The sequence below is a fragment of the Chiloscyllium punctatum genome, chromosome 41, assembly GCF_047496795.1.
Source record: "Chiloscyllium punctatum isolate Juve2018m chromosome 41, sChiPun1.3, whole genome shotgun sequence".
In the NCBI taxonomy this organism is placed as follows: domain Eukaryota; kingdom Metazoa; phylum Chordata; class Chondrichthyes; order Orectolobiformes; family Hemiscylliidae; genus Chiloscyllium; species Chiloscyllium punctatum.
Genome location: NC_092779.1, coordinates 39,427,947 through 39,445,943, shown reverse-complemented (window position 1 = coordinate 39,445,943; position 17,997 = coordinate 39,427,947). Strand labels below are relative to the sequence as shown.

The following is a 17,997-nucleotide window of genomic DNA, read 5'->3' as shown; positions in this document are numbered from 1 at the left end:
ATGTTCAATGAACAACACTGACAGCAGGGTTACTAGGAGGTATGTAGAATGAACAATGGCTTACTCAATGTGTGGAACCTGGGTGCATCAGCATCTACCGAGAGAGGTTGTAGTCTTCTCCTGCCAGGGATAGCATTCTCTCCTCATGAGGGGGGGGGGGGGGGGGGTAGGGGGGGTGGGGAGGGGTGGGGGGGGTCTGAAGGCAGGCACACCCCTCCATCCATCTGGGACCTACTGTGAGCTGTCTTCTCCAAGAAAACAAGAAGGAAGATTGGGTGAGATGAAAGTAGGTGGTACAGCTGTTGGTGCTATTCCAGATGGCCAAAAGGTGTGAGCTGTTCCGAGGGAGTGAGTAGGCAATCCAGAGGTCATGCAGGGTTGGTGGTATGGGAGATTGGAGGGATGAGAGTGAGTGAGGGAAAAGGTTGCTTGCAATAATGAGAGTGGTAGACTATGAACCTTGATGGGAGGTGGCACAATAGCAGAGATTACTGAGTTTTGAGAAGATTTGTAGCTCAGATTGAGGTTTTGGATGTAGGTTTGCTCACTGAGCTGCAAGGGTCATTTCCAAACGTTTTGTTACCTTACTAGGTAACATCTAGAGTGGGCCTCAGGCTAGTAGGGTAATAAAACATCTGGAAATGAACCTTGCAGCTCAGCGAGCAAACCTACATCCAAAGTAGCAGAGATAGAGGGAATATGGGGTAGCAGTGAGATGAACTTTGGAGCAGCAGAAAAGGTCACTGAACCTTCTTGTGGCGCTGCTGTCCATATTGCGCAGACTGCACTGAACGTGACCAAGCTGTCCAGTTTCTGGGATCAATCGTTTCTCTACCAAACCTCTGGAAAGAGGAAGTCCTCTTCTGTATCACCCCTCCATTGGGATCTGCTTGTTCCTGTCAGAGAATCGCAGTGCCATCTTCCCCTTCTCCAGCATCTTCACACTGGATGTCTCTCACCAAGTAGAGCAGCTTCAGAATGCCAGTGCTCCTCTGGGAGCACATTGGCCTTTTAAAAGTGGTGTGAGTGCCAAGGATGCTGGTTTTTCAGTGGATATCCGCTAAGTGATGAATGTTCTAGGAATGTCACATGATAAGATGCGGCTAAAATTGTAAATGTAAGGTGTTGAATTCAGGTGCAATTCCACTGGTCAAACTATCAGACTTGAAGTAAAACACACTTTATTCATACACTATAGTTAAAATACAACAAAAGAAAGAATAAACAAAAGAATTGGCTTAGCTGTATCTCTACTGGAAAACTTAACAGAATAATAGATTATTTTTACTACTAAACAGTAACTATTCCAACATAGCAGCATCCCATAAACACACCCTTGGAAAAACACAAACTCAGGAAAACAGATTGTCTCGTATACAGCTCCAGTAGCAGAAGAAAACATCAACAGAAATCTCTGGGGGAGAGGGTAGCAGGGAGAGATGTATTGCAGCTTCCAAAATCTACCACTTAAAACTTAAAAACTGAAACTTCTGGTTCTCCAGGAGCTTGACCTCACTCATTCAGGCTTTAGTCCTGATGAACGGCTTGTCCCCGAAGCGCTGATTTTCTGGCTCCACGATTCTGCCAGACCGGCTGTGCTTTTCCAGTTGCACTCTAATCTACACTCATTCAGGCTGCTTCTATTGTTCCAACTTCAAACAAAAAAAATCCCACGGCCTCTCAAACGGTTTACTTTAGTGACTCTGCATAGACTACTCAACACTTCCGCCTTAAATTCTCCCTCAAATAAAATCAGGACAAAATACACCTTTTAAAGCCACAATATAGTCACATTAGTCAAAATACCCTGCAAAAAATTTGAAACAATTAACATTTTGCCAAAAATGCATCAGATTCAGTCCAATATCTTTAAAGGAAATGATGAGGTTGGGAATTGGTAAGGACAGCTATTGAAGTAGAAGAGAAGGGTGACTTGGGAAATAATTTTCAGTTGGCAGAGTAAGAACAAAAGAGTAAGGTTGAACCTATTGTGTTTATATTATGTTCTGACAGATTTATATAGTTAATCACATCAATCGCTGAAGGCACCAGTGAATATTAATTTAAATATTGCGAGGGTTATCTGTTGTTACTGTGTTCAGGTTGATTTCTTTGTGTGGAGGTTCTGTTGTGTATATTTATTTATTACTTTGAGTAAAGTATGCTCACTACACATTTATGCTACCTACAGTAACTATAGCACACAGTCAGAACTTTAATACAGCATGGAGTAATTTGCAGCTCAGTGAAGGTCATGCTACAAGGCCTTGGAGGCATATACTTACATGACATGTCTGATGATGGTTGGAAGAGAGATAGTCATGGGGTAATCAGAATAGCTAGATGCCAGTGGCACTGGGAAATCAGACGGTGTTAGAAGGTTACACAGGAGACAAAGGGGTGAGGAGCAGCGATGGCAAACAAGAGAGAAAAGAAAGGAACACTTATTTAATCTGTTATCTTTAAAATTGATGGGAGGACTAGATTAGCCTTCTGATCTACCTACAGCTTGGTGTGCTACAACTGGAAAGACAACTTGGTTGTCAGCCAGAAGCAATCAGTCATAATTAGGGAGATGAAATCTGATTTGGCTAAATGAATTTGGAGTTAATTATACTTTGAATGAAAGATCTTGCAGAAATTTGTTGTAAGTGTTAACACTTAGAGAAAGTACATGTAATACACAAAACATTGAATCTCACATGATTTTGTATATGGTAATATGGTAAATTATTTTGGGTATTGACATTTTATTCTTGCTTTCTCAATTATATTGTAGACCCAGCAAATAATAGGGCAGCTCCTGTCATGTTTAACTGGATTATGGTGGCAAACGTGTATCAATATTGCAACTCCGCATGAAGGTAACATTCTAGTCATCCTTTAGAGATGTTAAGGGGCACATAGTTATGGGATATGATGAAATGGCTGAGGCATTGAACAAGTATTTTGTCTCGGTCTTCATAGTGGAGAACACAAATAATTGACAAAGAGACAAAAGTAGGTGAGGACCTGGAAACAATCATTATCATGGAAGAGGCTATGTTGGGCAAGATAATGAAGCTAAAGATCGATATGTCTCCTGGCCCTGATGGAATGCCTCCCAGGGTACTAAAAGACATGGTACTAAGAGAAATAGCACTTGTACTTGTGGTAATTTTCCAAAATTTGCTGGACTGTGGGGCATAGAATCATTGAATCCATACAGAGTAGAAACAGGCCATTTGGCCCAACAAGTCCACACTGACCCTCTGAAAAGTATCCCACCCAGATCCAATTCCCTGCCCTATTACTCTACACATCCCTGGACACTATTGGCAATTTATCATGGCCAATTCACCCAATCTGCACATCTTTGGACTGTTCCAGAAGATTAGAAAACAACAAATGTGACAGCACTGTTTAAAAAAGGCAGTAGACAAAAGGGGGACCAGTTAGCTTAACTTCTGTGCTGGGGAAGATGCTTGAGTCTATTATCAAGGAAAAAATAGCAAAGATTCCAGACAGAAATTATTCCCTTGGGCAGATACAGCATGGATTCACGAAGGGCAGTTCATGCTTAACTGCTCTTTTGGAATTCTATGAAGACATTACGAACACAGTGGACAACAGGGACCCAGTAGATGTGGTGTACCTAGATTTTCCAAAGGTCTTTGACAAAGTGCCACACAAGAGTCTGTTGCATATGATAAAGATGCATGGTGTTACGGTAAAGTACGAGCATGGATAGAGGATTGTGTGACTAACAGGAAGCAAAGAGTGACGATAAATGAGTGGTATTCTGGTTGTCAATCAGAAACTAGTGGTGTGCCTCAGTGATCAGTGTTGGGACCGCAATTATTCACAATTTACATAGATGATTGGAGTTGGGGGCCACGTGTGGTGTGTCAGAGTTTGCAGGTGACACCAGGCAGAGCAAAGTGTGCAGAGGACTGTGAAACTTTGCAAAGGAACATAGATAGTCTAAGTGAGTACACAAAGGTCTGGCAGATGCAATACAATTTTATTAAATGTGAAGTTATCCATTTTGGTGGGAATAAAAGTAAAAAGGACTGTTAATTGTTAACTGTTTCAATATGTCCTCGTGAGTGTCCTCGTACATGAGTTACAGATGGTTGGTCTGAAGGTACAACAGGTAATTAGGAAGGCAAATTGAATTTTGTCCTTCATTGTTAAAGGCACTGAGTTTAAAAGCAGTAAGGTTATTTTGTAGCTGGTGCTGGTGAGGTAACATCTGGAGTACTGTCTACAGTTTTAGTCTCCTTACTTGAGAAAGGATGTACTGGCACACTCGAGGGGTTGCAGAGGAGGTTCACTAGGTTGATTCCAGAGTTGACGAGGTTGGCTTATGAGGAGAAACTGAATATACAGGGATAATTTGCATTGGAATTTAGAAGAATGAGGGGTGTCTTATAGAAACATAAAATTATGAAGGGATTAAATAAGATGGATGTAGAGAGGATGTTTCCACTGGTGCGTGAAACTAAGACAAGAAAGCAAAGTCTCAAAATTAGGGGGAGCTGATTTAGGAAGGAACTTCTTCACCCAGAGGGTTGTGACTCTGTGGAATTCTCTGCCCAGTGAAGTAGTTGACAATACTTCAGTAAATATTTTTAAAGCTAAGTTAGATTTTTTTTGAACACTAAGGGAATTAAGGGTTATGGTGAGAGGGCAGGTAAGTGGAGCTGAGGCCACAAAAACATCAGCCATGATTCTTATTGAATGGCTGAGCAGGAATGAAGGGTCAGATGGCCCACTCCTGCTCTTAGTTCTTATGTAGTTGTTCACTGGTGGGAAGTCACTCAGGTGACAGTGTTAGAACCCTCTGATTTATCATTAGTTTTATATTTTTAATCTTTTATTCTTTGAGCTATAAACTGGGAATTGTGATCTAAGAATGAATTGTTGACTTGGGTCAACTTATAGTAAAAGGAAAAGAAAATACCAAATAAGTTTTAGTTAGCGAGTTTTGAGAAGATTTGTAGCTCAGGTTGATGTTTTGAATGTAGGTTTGCTTACTGAGCTGGGAGGTTCATTTCCAGACGTTTCGTCATCATACTAGGTAACATCTTCAGTGAACCTCCAGACAAAGCACTGCTGATGTTTCCTGCTTTCTATTTATATGTTTGCGTTTCCTTGGGTTGATGTCTTGTCCTGTGATTACATCATTTCCAATGGTGATGTCACTTCCTGTTCTTTTTCTCAGGGGATGGTAAATGGGGTCCAAGTCAATGTTTGTTGATAGAGTTCAAGTTGTAATGTCATGCTTCTAAGAATCCTCGTGCATGTCTCTGTTTGGCTTGTCCCAGGATGGATGAGTTGTCCCAGTCGAAGAGGTGTCAAACTTTATCTGTGTGTAAGGATACTAGTGAGAGAGGGTCATGTCTTTTTGTGGCTAGTTGACGTTCATGTATCCTGATGGCTAGCTTTCTGCCTGTTTGTACAACATAATGTTTGTTACAGTTCTTGCACGGTATTTTGCAAATGACATTAGTTTTGCTTGTTGTCTATATAGGATCTTTCAAGTTCACTAGCTGTTGTTTTAGTGTGTTGGTGGGTTTGTGGGCTACCATGATGCCAAGGGGTTTGAGCAGTCTGGCAGTCATTTCCAAGATGTTTTTGATGTAGGGGACAGTGGGTAGTGTGTTTTGTCTGCTTGTTTGGGTTTGTTGCTGAGAAATCGGCAGACTGTGTTCATTGGGTACCTATTCTTTCTGAATACACGATATTGGTGATTTTCCTCTGCTCTGCATAGTTCCTCTATGCTGCAGTGTATGGTGGCTCATTGAAATAATTTTCTGATGCAGCTTCATTTGTGGATGTTTTATAAAGTCTTCTGTTTGAAATACAAAACAGGTGTCTGGAATTAATTATTCACAAAGTCTGTGATTGCTTATTGAAACATCTGGTTAGGAACCAGTGAAGTAACTACTGGGTGTATTCAACAGTTGAATTTTACCATGTTGAGAACGCAGAGGTAAAAACATATGGTTTGGCTGTCCGTAAACTCTCCGTCATAGCAACAGCTTGGTAAATGGCAAACTAATAAAAGGTCCAGGTGGACAATGGATTGCCCCTACATACAAAGAAAACTGGAGCAGGGCAAAGCAAATTTGTATTTATATAGCATCTTCTGATATCAACTGGGCATTTCAAAATACTTTACAATCAATCAATTATGAAATACAATCATTGGAAATCCTCCCAACAAGTTGGCCGCATCATTGTTAGCCACGGGTGAGGTCCCAGAAGACTGGAGGGTAGTGAATGTTGTGCCTTTATTCAAGAAGGGATGCAAAAGAAAAGCCATCTGTGGTGGGTACGTTACTTGAGAATATTCTGAGAGATGAGATCTACAGAACTGGCTCGAAGATAGAAGGTGGTGGTGGAGGAGGGTTGCCTTTCAGACTGGCAGCCTGTGACCAGTGGTTGGTGCTGGGTCCACTTTGCATCATTTATATAAATGATTTAGATGTGAACATAGAAGGAGTTTTACCCCTTCTGGGTAAGTTTGCAGATGACACCAAAATTGGAGATGCAATGGACAGTGAACAAGCTTTCCTCAGATTATAATGGGAACTTGGGCCAATGGTCTGACGAGTGGCAGATGGAGTTTAATTTAGATTGTGAGGTGCTGCATTTTGGAAAAGCACACTCTTAAGGAGTTGTTGCTGAACAAAGAGACCTTGGAGTGCAGGTTCATAGCTCCTTGAAAGTGGAGTTGCAGGTAGATAGGATAGTGAAGAAGGCGTTTGGTATGCTTGCCTTCATTTGTCAGAGCATTGAGTATAGGAGTTGGGAGGTCATATTGTGGCTGTACACAACATTCCTGTTGGAAGGATGTTGTGAAACTTGAAAGATTTCAGAAAAGATTTACAAGGACGTTGCCAGGGTTGGAGGATTTGAGCTCTCAGGAGAGGCTGACTAGGCTGGGGCTGTTTTCCCTGGAGCATTGGAGGCTAAGGGGTGACCTTATAGAGGTATAAAATCATGAGGGGCACGGCTAGAATAAACAGACAAGGACTTTTCCCTGGGTTGGGGGAGTCCAGAACTAGAGGGCATAGATTCAAGGTGAGAGGAGAAAGATATATAAAGGACCTAAGGGGTAACTTTTTCACACAGAGGGCGGTGCATGTATGGAATGAGCTGCCAGAAGAAGTGGTAGAGTCTGGTACAATTACAGCATTTTAAAGGCATCTAGATGGGTATATGAGAGTTTAGAGGGTTTAGAGAGATATGGGCCAAGTGCTGGCAAATGGAACTAGATTAGGATAGGATACTTGGTCGACATGGGCGAATTGGACTGAAGGTTCTTTCTATGTATATCTCTATTACTCTACATGCATTTGGAAAGACAGGATTTGATTAGGAGTGGTCAGCATGGCTTTGTGAGTGGGAGACCATGCCTCACAAATTTGTTAGAGTTCTTTGATGAAGTGACCAGGAAGGTTGCCGAGAGCAGGATGGTGGATGTAGTCTGTATGGATTTCAGTGATGTCTTTGATAAGGTTCCACATAGTAGGCTGCTCTGGAAGGTTAGATCACATGGAATCCAGGGAAAGCTGGCAAATTGGATACAAAATTGGCTTGAGGCTAATAGTGCTAGTAAGCTTGTTGGACTGAAGGCCTGTGACTAGTGTAGTGCTTTGGTCATTGCTGGGTCCATTATTGTTTGTTATTTATATTAATGATTTGGTTGAGAATATACAAGGCATGATTAGTAAGTTTGCTTATGCCACCAAAATAGGCGGTATCATGGACAGTGAGGACGGTTATCAGAAATTGCAAAAGGACCTCGATCAGATGGGGAAGTGGTCTGATGAATGGCAAATGAAGTTTAATGTAGTTAAGTGTAAGGTCAAATCAAGGTAGGAGTTTCATGATGAATGGTAAGGCCTTAAGGAGTGTAGTGGGACAGATGGATCTTGGAGTTCAGGTTCACAGTTCTCTGGAGTGGAGTCACAGGTAGGCAAGGCAGTGAAGAAGGCTTTTGGTACACTGGCCTTAATGAGTCGGGGCATTGAGTATAGAAGTTGGGAAGTTATGTTACAGTTATACAGGATAATGATGAGGCTGCACTTGCAGTATTGTGTTCAGTTTTGGTCACCTTGCTATTGGAAGGATGTTATAAAACTGGAAAGAGTGCAGAAGAAATTTACAAGGATGTTTCCAGGACTCAAAGCTCTGAGTTATAGGGACAGGCTAGGACTTTTTCTTTAGGGCATAGGAGACTGAGCGGGGGACATAATAGAATTGTATAAGATCATGAGAGGCGTGAATACAGTCTTTTCCCAGGACTGGGGAATTGAGGACTAGAGGGCATCAATTTAAGGTTAGAAGGGAAAGATTAAAAGGGAACCTAAGGGGAAACTTTATGACACAAAGGGTGGTATGCATATAGAATGAGCTGCCAGCAGAAGTAGTTGAAGCAGGTACATTAACAACATTTAAAAGGCATTTGGACAAATACATAGATCGGAAAGGATTAGAATGATATGGGTCAAGTGCAGGAAAATATGGTTAGCGTGGATGGACATTTGGTTGGCATGGATCAGTTTGGGCCAAAGGGCCTGTCTCCGTGCTGTACAGCTCTATGACTCTGTGACAGAGATGATTAGATTCTTGTTAGGCAAGGGAATCAACCCTTGGAACGTGGAATTCAGAATACAAATAGATCAGTGATAATCTTATTGAATGTTAGAGCAGGCTTAAAATGCCTGAAGGGCCTGCCTTGGCTCCTAATTCAAAAGGTCATACATTTGGATAACATCAAATGTCGCTGTGAGATGCTGTATTGTAGTATAGGTACTTTTTACCAACAGTGACTCATGACTGGGTTGCTTCCTGAAAAGTTGATTTAAGTTGGTCATTAATTAATTAGCACTAGAGGAGTATTGAAATGCATTAGAATAACTTTTTTTCATTTGGGCAAAGTATTATTATGTATTCAAAACTGAACAAAAATACTGCTTCGAATTCCTTGTGTAATGATCAGTAGTGACATAAGTGCCCAGTGTCTTATTAATTTTAAAAAAAGTTCAGCAGCTTTTGCTGAGACAACCTAAACATTCTCATGGTTCTGAATTGCTTTGATTGATCAGACACTTGGTGCAGATGGAAAGAAAATTGACCTCTTTTGTCTATTTAGAACATAGAACATAAAACGTGACAGCACAGTATAGGCCCTTCAGCCCTCAATGTTGCGCCGACCTGTGAAATTAATCTGATGTTTATCTAACCTACACCATTCCATTATTATCCATATGTACGTCCAATGTCCATTTAAATGCCCTTAACATCGGCGAGTCTACTACTGTTGCAGGTAGGCTGTTCCACGCCATAATACTCTCTGAGTTCAGAAATTATCCCTAATATTGGTCCTAAATCTATCACCCCTCAATTTTAAGGTATGTCCCCTCGTCTTAACCTTCAGCATCTCAGGAAAAGGCTCTCACTGTCCACCCTATCTAATCTTCCTATTATCTTATACGTCTCGATTAAGTTACCTCTCAAACTTCTTCTCTCCAATGAAAACAGCTTCAGTTCCCTTAGCCTTCCCTCATAAAACCTTCCTTCCCTACCAGGTACCATCCTATTAAATCTCCTCTGAACCCTTTCCAAAGCTTCCACATCCTTCCTATAATGCAGTGACCAGAACTGTACACAGTACTCCAGGTGCGACCTTCCTAGTGCCTTGTACAGCTGAAGTATAACCTCATGGCTCCAAAACTCAATCCCCCTACCAATTAATGCCAACACACCACATGCCTTCTTAACAAGCCTATCAAACCTGGGTGGCAATTTTCAGGGATTTGTGCACCTGGACACCGAGATCTCTCTGTTCATCTACACTGCCAAGAATTATACCATTCGCCCAGTACTCTGTATTCCTGTTACTTTTTCCAAAGTGAACTTCCTCACACTTTTCCACATTAAACTCCATTTGCCACTTGTCAACCCAGTTCTGCATCTTATGTATGTCCCTCTGTAACTACAACAACCTTTGTCAGTACCCACAACTCCTCCGACCTTAGTATGATCCACAAATTTACTAACCCATCCTTTTAAGCCCACATCCAGATCATTTATACAAATGACAAACAGCAGTAGCCCCAAAACAGATCTTTGCGGCACGCCACTGGTAACTGATCTCCAGGATGAACAGCTCCCATCAACTACCATTTGAATACAATCAATTTTTTTTATGTTACAAAATTATTACAAACAATTCTAATGACTTCTCCGATAAATTTCAAAAGCTCCAGATCGTATTTTGATTAACAGTTTTAAGAGGTTATTAAATGATTATGTGTCTTTGATTAGGTAATTTAATTTGTTTATTTTTATTGCCCATGGATAGCATTTTATTAATTCACTTTTTATGTATGAGAGTTTTTTATGCAAAGTGTGTTTGAATAACAGCTCTGTTAGGTTGTTGGAAAATAGAAGTCAAAGTCATGTACATTTTGAAGACATCCTGAGATCTCACCATAACAGATCCTAGATGAGTGCCTATAAGAGGATAGGTAAGGATATGGAGAGAGCAAATAGGGTCTGAGGGAGCATGGCTGGGGGAATAGTGTATTGGTGGGGTGTTATTGAGAAAATAACAAAGTTGGGAGCTTAGCTGTCATCTCTGACAATTGAGCAGACTTACATATCCAGTGTACTTCCATATTCACAATCCTGTACTGCATCATAACTTGCAAACTCAACTTCTAACCACCCACATCTGTCAGAAATGAAAACATGGCAGGAATGGGGGTTGGTGGTACACTGTGGTTTTAGAAGTTGAGATTGGATCCAACTCACATTACTTTGCTACAAACATTTGGGTCAGAAACATGCTTTTAATTATGAGATTGTAATATTTTCTGCCACAGACTGTGTGAAGGTGATTCTATAAATTCTTTTCAAAGAATGAGAAAAAGACTATTAAAAATAAGGCATGATTGACCTTAGCTAACTCCCCTTTCATATCTACGTAGCTTTCTTTGTTTAGATTTAATTTCAGATATAATTATCTCACTTTCAAGCTAAATATAAGATGCAGTCACATTATTGTCACTTTCCTCTAGAGGCTCTTTTACTTCTAAGTCATTATTTGCTCACTCCAAAATACTAGAACCAGAATAGGCTATTCCCTAATTGGTTCATCAACCCATTGACCTAGTAAACTTCCTTGTATACATTCTCCACAGTATTATTACAACTGAGTTTTCCCAGTATAATTCAAGATTAAAGTCTTCATGATTGCTATATTACCCATAGTAATTGTATTTCTAATTTCTGTATTTAGTGCTGTTATCATGGGGCTTGTAAAAAAATCCCAGCAATGTTTGTTTTCCTTGCTGTATGTTAGTTTAACTTAAACATTTGTTTTGATTTTCAGAGCAAAGATCCAATTTTCCTATTGACTTCTATTTATTCTATTATTTATTATTAATAAATCCATCTTTTCTATCTTGCCCATCTCTTCTACAAGTTTTGCTGGAGTACTTAGATTCCAACCTTGGTCACTTTGCAACAACAATCTCTATAGGAACATAGGAATAGAAGTAGGCCATTTAGTCCCCCGAGCATGGTAGCACAGTGGTTAGCACTGCTGCCTCACAGTGCCGGGGACCCAGGTTCAATTCCTGCATCAGGCAACTGTCTGTGTGGAGTTTGCACATTCTCCCTGTGTCTGTGTGGGTTTCCTTCGGGTGCTCCGTTTCCTCCCACTGTCCAATAAATGTGCAGGTTAGGTGAATTGGCCATGCTGAATTGCCCGTAGTGTTAGGTGAAGGGGTAAATGTAGGGGAATGGGTCTGGGTGGGTTGCTCTTCGGAGGGTCGGTGTGGATTGTTGGGCTGAAGGGCCTGTTACCACACTGTAAGTAATCTAATCTAATGTGAATAATTGAAGCCCAAACATACATTCTTGTGGGACATCACTGGTCACATCCTGCCAATTTTACAGCCTACTCATTACCCATCGTTTTTGTCACCTGCTACTCAATGTCCCAGCCATGTTGGTAACTGGCCTTCAATTCCTGGAGTTCTTTGTTAACATTATCAAATGCCTTCAGCAGTCCATATAAACAATGTCAATAGGTACTCTTAAGGTAGCCATTTCTTCAGAAAATTCAATCATGTAAGTCAAGTATGATCCACCTGTTACGAATCTATTCTGGCTGTCCCTGACTGCCTGAATTTTTTCAAGGTGTTCAGCTATCCCATGCATTATTTTAGACTTTAACAAATTCCTACCACAGATGTTACACTTGAATGAGGCTTCATAATGTTATTAGAGGAAGGCTATTGATTTCTATGTGTGTAATGAATTCATCTAAATGGTTGCAAATACTTTGCAAATTCAGAAATAATGTTTTTAGCTTTATCCTTCTTCCAAATTTCCCTGATATCACCCTTGTTTTTAATGCTCTTTTAGTTTTGTTACTCTAATTGTCTTTTCCTATATCATTCTACCCACTTTTACCCAAAATATTGCTTTATTCTCAAGCCTGGTTTTCAATTTACCTTTGCAGAATCCTCTCAAACATCCCTCTCCCTCCCCACCCCTGCCACCACCTCCTCATTAACCAGTCCTTAATTCGTCTCCAGGGCCCATTATTTTATTAGCCAGACCTTTGATTTGAATCTGGAGTTTACATGGAGTCTATCCCAAGGGAACTGTCTACTTTCTTCCCCAGTACAGATTTTGGTGCACCATTAAATTAAAAGTCTGACTTCCACACAACTTCTGCAGTCTCCCATTTAATCTAATTTGTTTAAATCAATACTAATTCTGTATAACTCTGGTAATAAGCTACAGATTACTAATTGAAAGGATCTGCTTTGTATTCTGAACCCTAACTCGTCATATTCTCTCAGTAGAACACTGTTCCTCATTCTACCAATGACATTGTAGGCACCTACAGATGGATCTTCCCCTCCTGCACTAAATGCTCCTTGAGCTGCCAGGTGGTATGGTTAACCCTGGAACTAAGCAGACAACACGACTTATGATCGCTTCCATGCCTTGGGTCGAAAATGACTAATTTTCCCAATGATGTAAACGGGGTTTAACCCGCATTTTTAAAAAAGAAAGACCTCTGCCATCATGCAGATATCCTGCTCATCTTCTCAAAAGAGCAGGTTGGGATTGTCACCATAGATTGACAGACAGAAACATAAATAGAACAATGCTAGGTCAGAAAGATAGAACCATTTTGATAGAAAGTAGTGAGGTCAGTGCGACTAAGTCACAAAGACCACTTTAATTGCCCAGTTGTCCAATTTCTGCAGAAGTGTTAAAACATGGTTTTCAAATCTCTGACCATCTGATGCACATTATTACTGTCAAAGCTCTATACTGGGTGTACTGCAGATACCCAATGTTCCATAAAAATATTGCCATCTGAGGAGTGAGTTATGCTGATATCAATATTGTGGAAAAGTTGAATTACAGTAACTAACTCATAACACCCATAAGCCTTGAAAACATAAATTACACAAAGTCAGGAGAGGCAAAGTTCACATCTTTACTGAAATATAATTGATGGACTTTTTTTTATAACCAACCTTGTCAGCTTTGTTCCAATTTGCTGCCTCATTTCAAGTCTCTCTTCATCTGTCTGGATAGGAATAATATTTTTCTCCTCCAACTCACGCTTTGATGGTCTATTGCTCAATTTTATTGCCAAAGAGTCTTTCCTACAAATCTTTAGTGCTAACGAACCTAGAAATAAATAAAAGAAAATGATGTGGGATCTGGCAAATTATGGAAATACAACACAACGGAGACATCGTAAGAATTGATGTTTTAAAATAATAGTTAAAGAACAAACAATTTACACAACGTTTCTGCTTCTATTAGTTTCTTTCCCTCACAAAGCTACTGACATCTTGCAGGGTTGTGTTTTATGCTCCCAGGAAAGTTTGACAAGTACGTGCTTCTCATTGGTGAGACTAGACTGTCAGATGCTAGCAGTAGGGTTTGTTGGCAAGCCTAATGTTATTCTCATGCATTGCTTATGCGTGCACCTTTTACCAAGTGACATGGGACGCTCATTCCAAGCATAAGGTTTGGCGAGCCTGCCCTTGCCTGAGTGCCCTAGTGTTCCACAGGGATCAGTGCTGGAGCCACTGTTGTTTGTAACATACATAAATGATCTGGAAGAGGGCATAGTTGGACTGATAAATAAGTTTGCAGATGACACAAAGATTGGTGGAGTAACAGAAAGCATAGGGGACTGTCAAAGAATATAGATAGATTGGAGAGTTGGACAGAGAAGTGGCAGATGGAGTTAAATCCAAGCCAATGTGAGGTGACACATTTTGGGAAGTCTAATTTGGGAACAGCAAATTATACAGTAAATGGAAGAGTCTTGGGAAAAGTTGATAAGCAGAGAGATCTAGGAGTTCAGGTCTATTGTACCTTGAAGGTGGCTGCATAGGTGGATCGAGTGGTCAAGAAGGCTTACGGTGTGCTTGCCTTCATTGGATGGGATATTGAATATAAGAGCTGGCACGTCACGTTAAAATTGTACAAAACTTTGGTTTGGCTGCTTTTAGAATACTGCGTACAGTTCTGCTCATCACATTACCAAAAGGAGAGGGTGCTGAGAAGGTTTACGAGGATGTTGCCTGGTATGGAAGGTGTGAGCTATGAAGAAAGGTTGAGTAGGTTAGGATTGTTTTCATTAGAAACAAGGAGATTGAGGGGGGACCTAATTGAGGTCTACAAAATCATGAAGGGTATAGAGAGGGTAGATAGAGATAAGCTTTCTCCCATTGTGAGGGATTCAATCATGAGAGGTCACATGTCCAAGGTGAGAGGTGAAAGGGAGAGGGATATACGCAGCAAGTACTTTACACAGAGGGTGGTAGGTGCCTGGAACGCATTGCCAGCAGAGGTGGTAGAGGCAGGCACGGTAGATTCATTTAAGATGCGTCTGGACAGATGCATGAGTAGGTGAGGAGCAGAGGGATACAGATGGTTAGGAATTGGGCGATAGGTTTAGACAGCGGATTTGGATCGGCTCAGGCTTGGAGGGCCGAAGGGCCTGTTCCTGGGCTGTAAATTTTCTTTGTTCGTTATTCTTCTTTGCTAAGAACAAGCACAATGGTTGTTTCACCTGAAATTAAGTAACTCAGCACAAATTGAATCTGGAACCTTTCTGCATTAAATGACTGAAATACTCAATGACAAAACTGAAGCAGCCATCAATGATCCAATATTTATGTTTTTGGCTTTTCTTTCTGCAAGGTTATTTGAAAATAAACAACATGAATAATAGTTCAGAACTTGAATGTTACTGAAATAAACATGTTTGTGTTGAAGATTTTCATCTTGCATGTTGATGCTTCAGGGGGATAGAGAAGGGGGTAAAAGAGGTGGAGGAGTTGCATTACTGGTCAGAGAGGATATCACAGCTCTCCTGAAAGAGGACACAGTGGAGGACTCAAGCAGTGAGGCAATATGGGCAGACCTCAGAAATAGGAATGGGTGTGGTAACAATGTTAGGGCTGTACAACAGCGAGTGTGAGACAGAGATACTAATATGTAAACAGATTATGGAAAGATAAAGGAGCAACAGGGTGGTGGTGATAGGAGATTTTAATTTTTCCAACAGTAACCGAGATTCATTTAATGTTAGAGGATTGGATGGAGCAGAATTTGTAAGAAGCATCCATGAGGGTTTTCTAGAGCAGTATGTAAGTAGTCCAACTTGTACAATATTGGACCTGGTGTGAGGAAATGAACACAGCCAGGTGGTTAAGTTACAGTGGGGGATTACTTTGGGAATAGTGATCATAATTCCATAAGTTTTAAGATACTCATGGACAAAGATGGTCCTAAAGGAAGAGTGCTAGATTGGGGGAAGGCCAACTATACCAAAATGCGGCAGGAGCTGGGGAATGTAGATCGGGAGCAGCTGTTGGAAGGGAAATTCATATTCGATATGTGGGAGGCTTTTAAAGAGAGGTTGATTAGAGTTCAGGAGAGGTATGTTCCTGTGAAAATGAAAAACAGAAATGGCAAGATTAGGGAACCATGGATGACACGTGAAATTAGGTGACGAGCTAAGAGGAAAAAGGATGCATACATAAGGTCTAAGCAACTGAAGTCAGAAGCAGCTTTGGAAGAACATCGAGAATGTAGGAATTTGAAATGAGGAATTAATAGGGCTAAAAGTGGTCATGTGACATTCGTAGTGAACAGGGTTAAGGAAAACCCAAAAGCCTTTTATTCATCTATAAGGTGCAAGAGGGTAACAAGGGAAAGGGTTGGCCCACGCAAGGACAAAGGACGAAGGATACGCGTGGAGTCAGGGAAAATGGGCAAGACTCTGAATTAGTACTTTGCACCGGTGTTCACCGAGGAGAGGGACATGACTGGCATTGAGGTTAGGGATAGATCTTTGATTACTCCAGGTCAAGTTGGCATAAGAAGGGAGGAAGTGTTGTGCATTCTAAAAGGCATTAAGATGGACAAGTCCCCAAGACTAGATGGGATCTATCCCAGGTCACTGAGGAAGTAAGAGAGGAAATAGCTGGGGTTTTAACAGATATCTTTGCAGCATCCTTGACAATGGAGGAGGTCCCAGTAGACTGGAGAATTACTAATGTTGTCCCCTTGTTTAAGAAGGCTAGCAGGGATACTCCAGACCTGTGAGACTGACGTCAGTGGTAGGCAAGCCAGTGGAGAAGATACTAAGAGATCAGATATATACCCATTTGGAAGAAAGTGGGCTTATCGGTGATAGGCAGCACTGTTTTGTGCAGGGAAGGTCATGTTTTACAAACCTAATGGAATTCTTTGAAGAGGTGACAAAATTGATTGATGAGAGGAGGGATGTAGATGTCAGATACATGGACTTTAGTAAGGCGTTTGATAAGATTCTCCATGGTCAGCTGATGAAGAAGGTGAGGTCGCATGGGGTCCAGGCTGTTCTAGCTAGATGGATAGAGAACTGGTTAGGCAACAGGAGACAGAGAGTAGTAGTAGCAGCAGGGAGCTTCTCAAAATGGAGACTTGTGATCAGTGGTGTCCCACAGGGATACGTGCTGGGACCCCTGTTGTTTGTGATATACATAAATGATTTGGAGGAGGGTGGAGGTTGCCTCATTAGCAAGTTTGCAGATGGCACTAAGATTGGTGGAGTAGCAGATAATTAAGGGACTGTCAGAGAATGCAGAAGAATATAGACAGATTGGGGAGTTGGGCAGAGAAATGGCAGATGGAGTTCAATCCGGACAAATGCGAAGTGATACATTTTGGAAGATGCAATTCTAGAGCGACCGCATGGTAAATGGACAAGTCCTGGGGAAAATTGATGTAGAGAGAGATCTGGATGTTCTGAAGGTGGCAACGTAGGTTAATAGAGTGGTCAAGAAGGCAAACAGCATGTTTTCCTTCATGAGTACAGGAGTTGGCAGGTCAGGTTACAATTGTATAAGACCTTGGTATGGCCACATTTGGAATACTGCATACAGTTCTGGTCACCACCTTACCAAAAGGATGTAGGTGCTTTAGAGAGAATGCAGAGGAGGTTCACCAGGAAGTTGCCTGGTTTGGAGGGTGCTAACTATGAGGAGTGGTTGAGTAGATGAGGATTATTTTCCTTGGAAAGAAGGCAGTTGAAGGGGGGATCAGATTGATGCTCACAAAATCATGAGAGGTGTAGACAGGGTGGATAGCAAGAATTTTTTTCCCCAGAGTAGAGGACTCAATTACTAGGGGTCACGAGTTCAAAGTGAGAGGGCAAAAGTATAGGGAAGATATGCATGGAAGGTTCTTCACGCAGAAGGTGGTGGGTGCCTACAATGTGTTGCCAGCGGAGGTGGTAGGGACGGGAATGATAGCTTCATTTAAGATGTATCTAGACAAATACATGAATGCACAGGGAGCAGAGTGATATAGATCCTTGGAAATTGGTGACAGGTTTAGATAGAGGATCTGGATTGGCACAGGCTTTGAGGGCTGAAGGCCCTGTTGTTGTGCTGAAGG

General features: G+C 41.2%; 1 protein-coding gene across 7 annotated transcripts in view; it reads right to left on the bottom strand.

Moving 5' to 3' along the window:
• The window catches only part of LOC140464992 (phosphatase and actin regulator 1-like), a 468,298-nt gene that overhangs the window by 37,778 nt on the left and 412,523 nt on the right, over positions 1-17,997 (bottom strand). For all 7 annotated transcript variants that reach the window (XM_072560733.1, XM_072560737.1, XM_072560734.1 and 4 more), the window contains one exon: positions 13,566-13,722. In XM_072560733.1, coding sequence (XP_072416834.1) covers positions 13,566-13,722 — 157 coding nt within the window. The remainder of the gene's footprint in view (positions 1-13,565; positions 13,723-17,997) is intronic.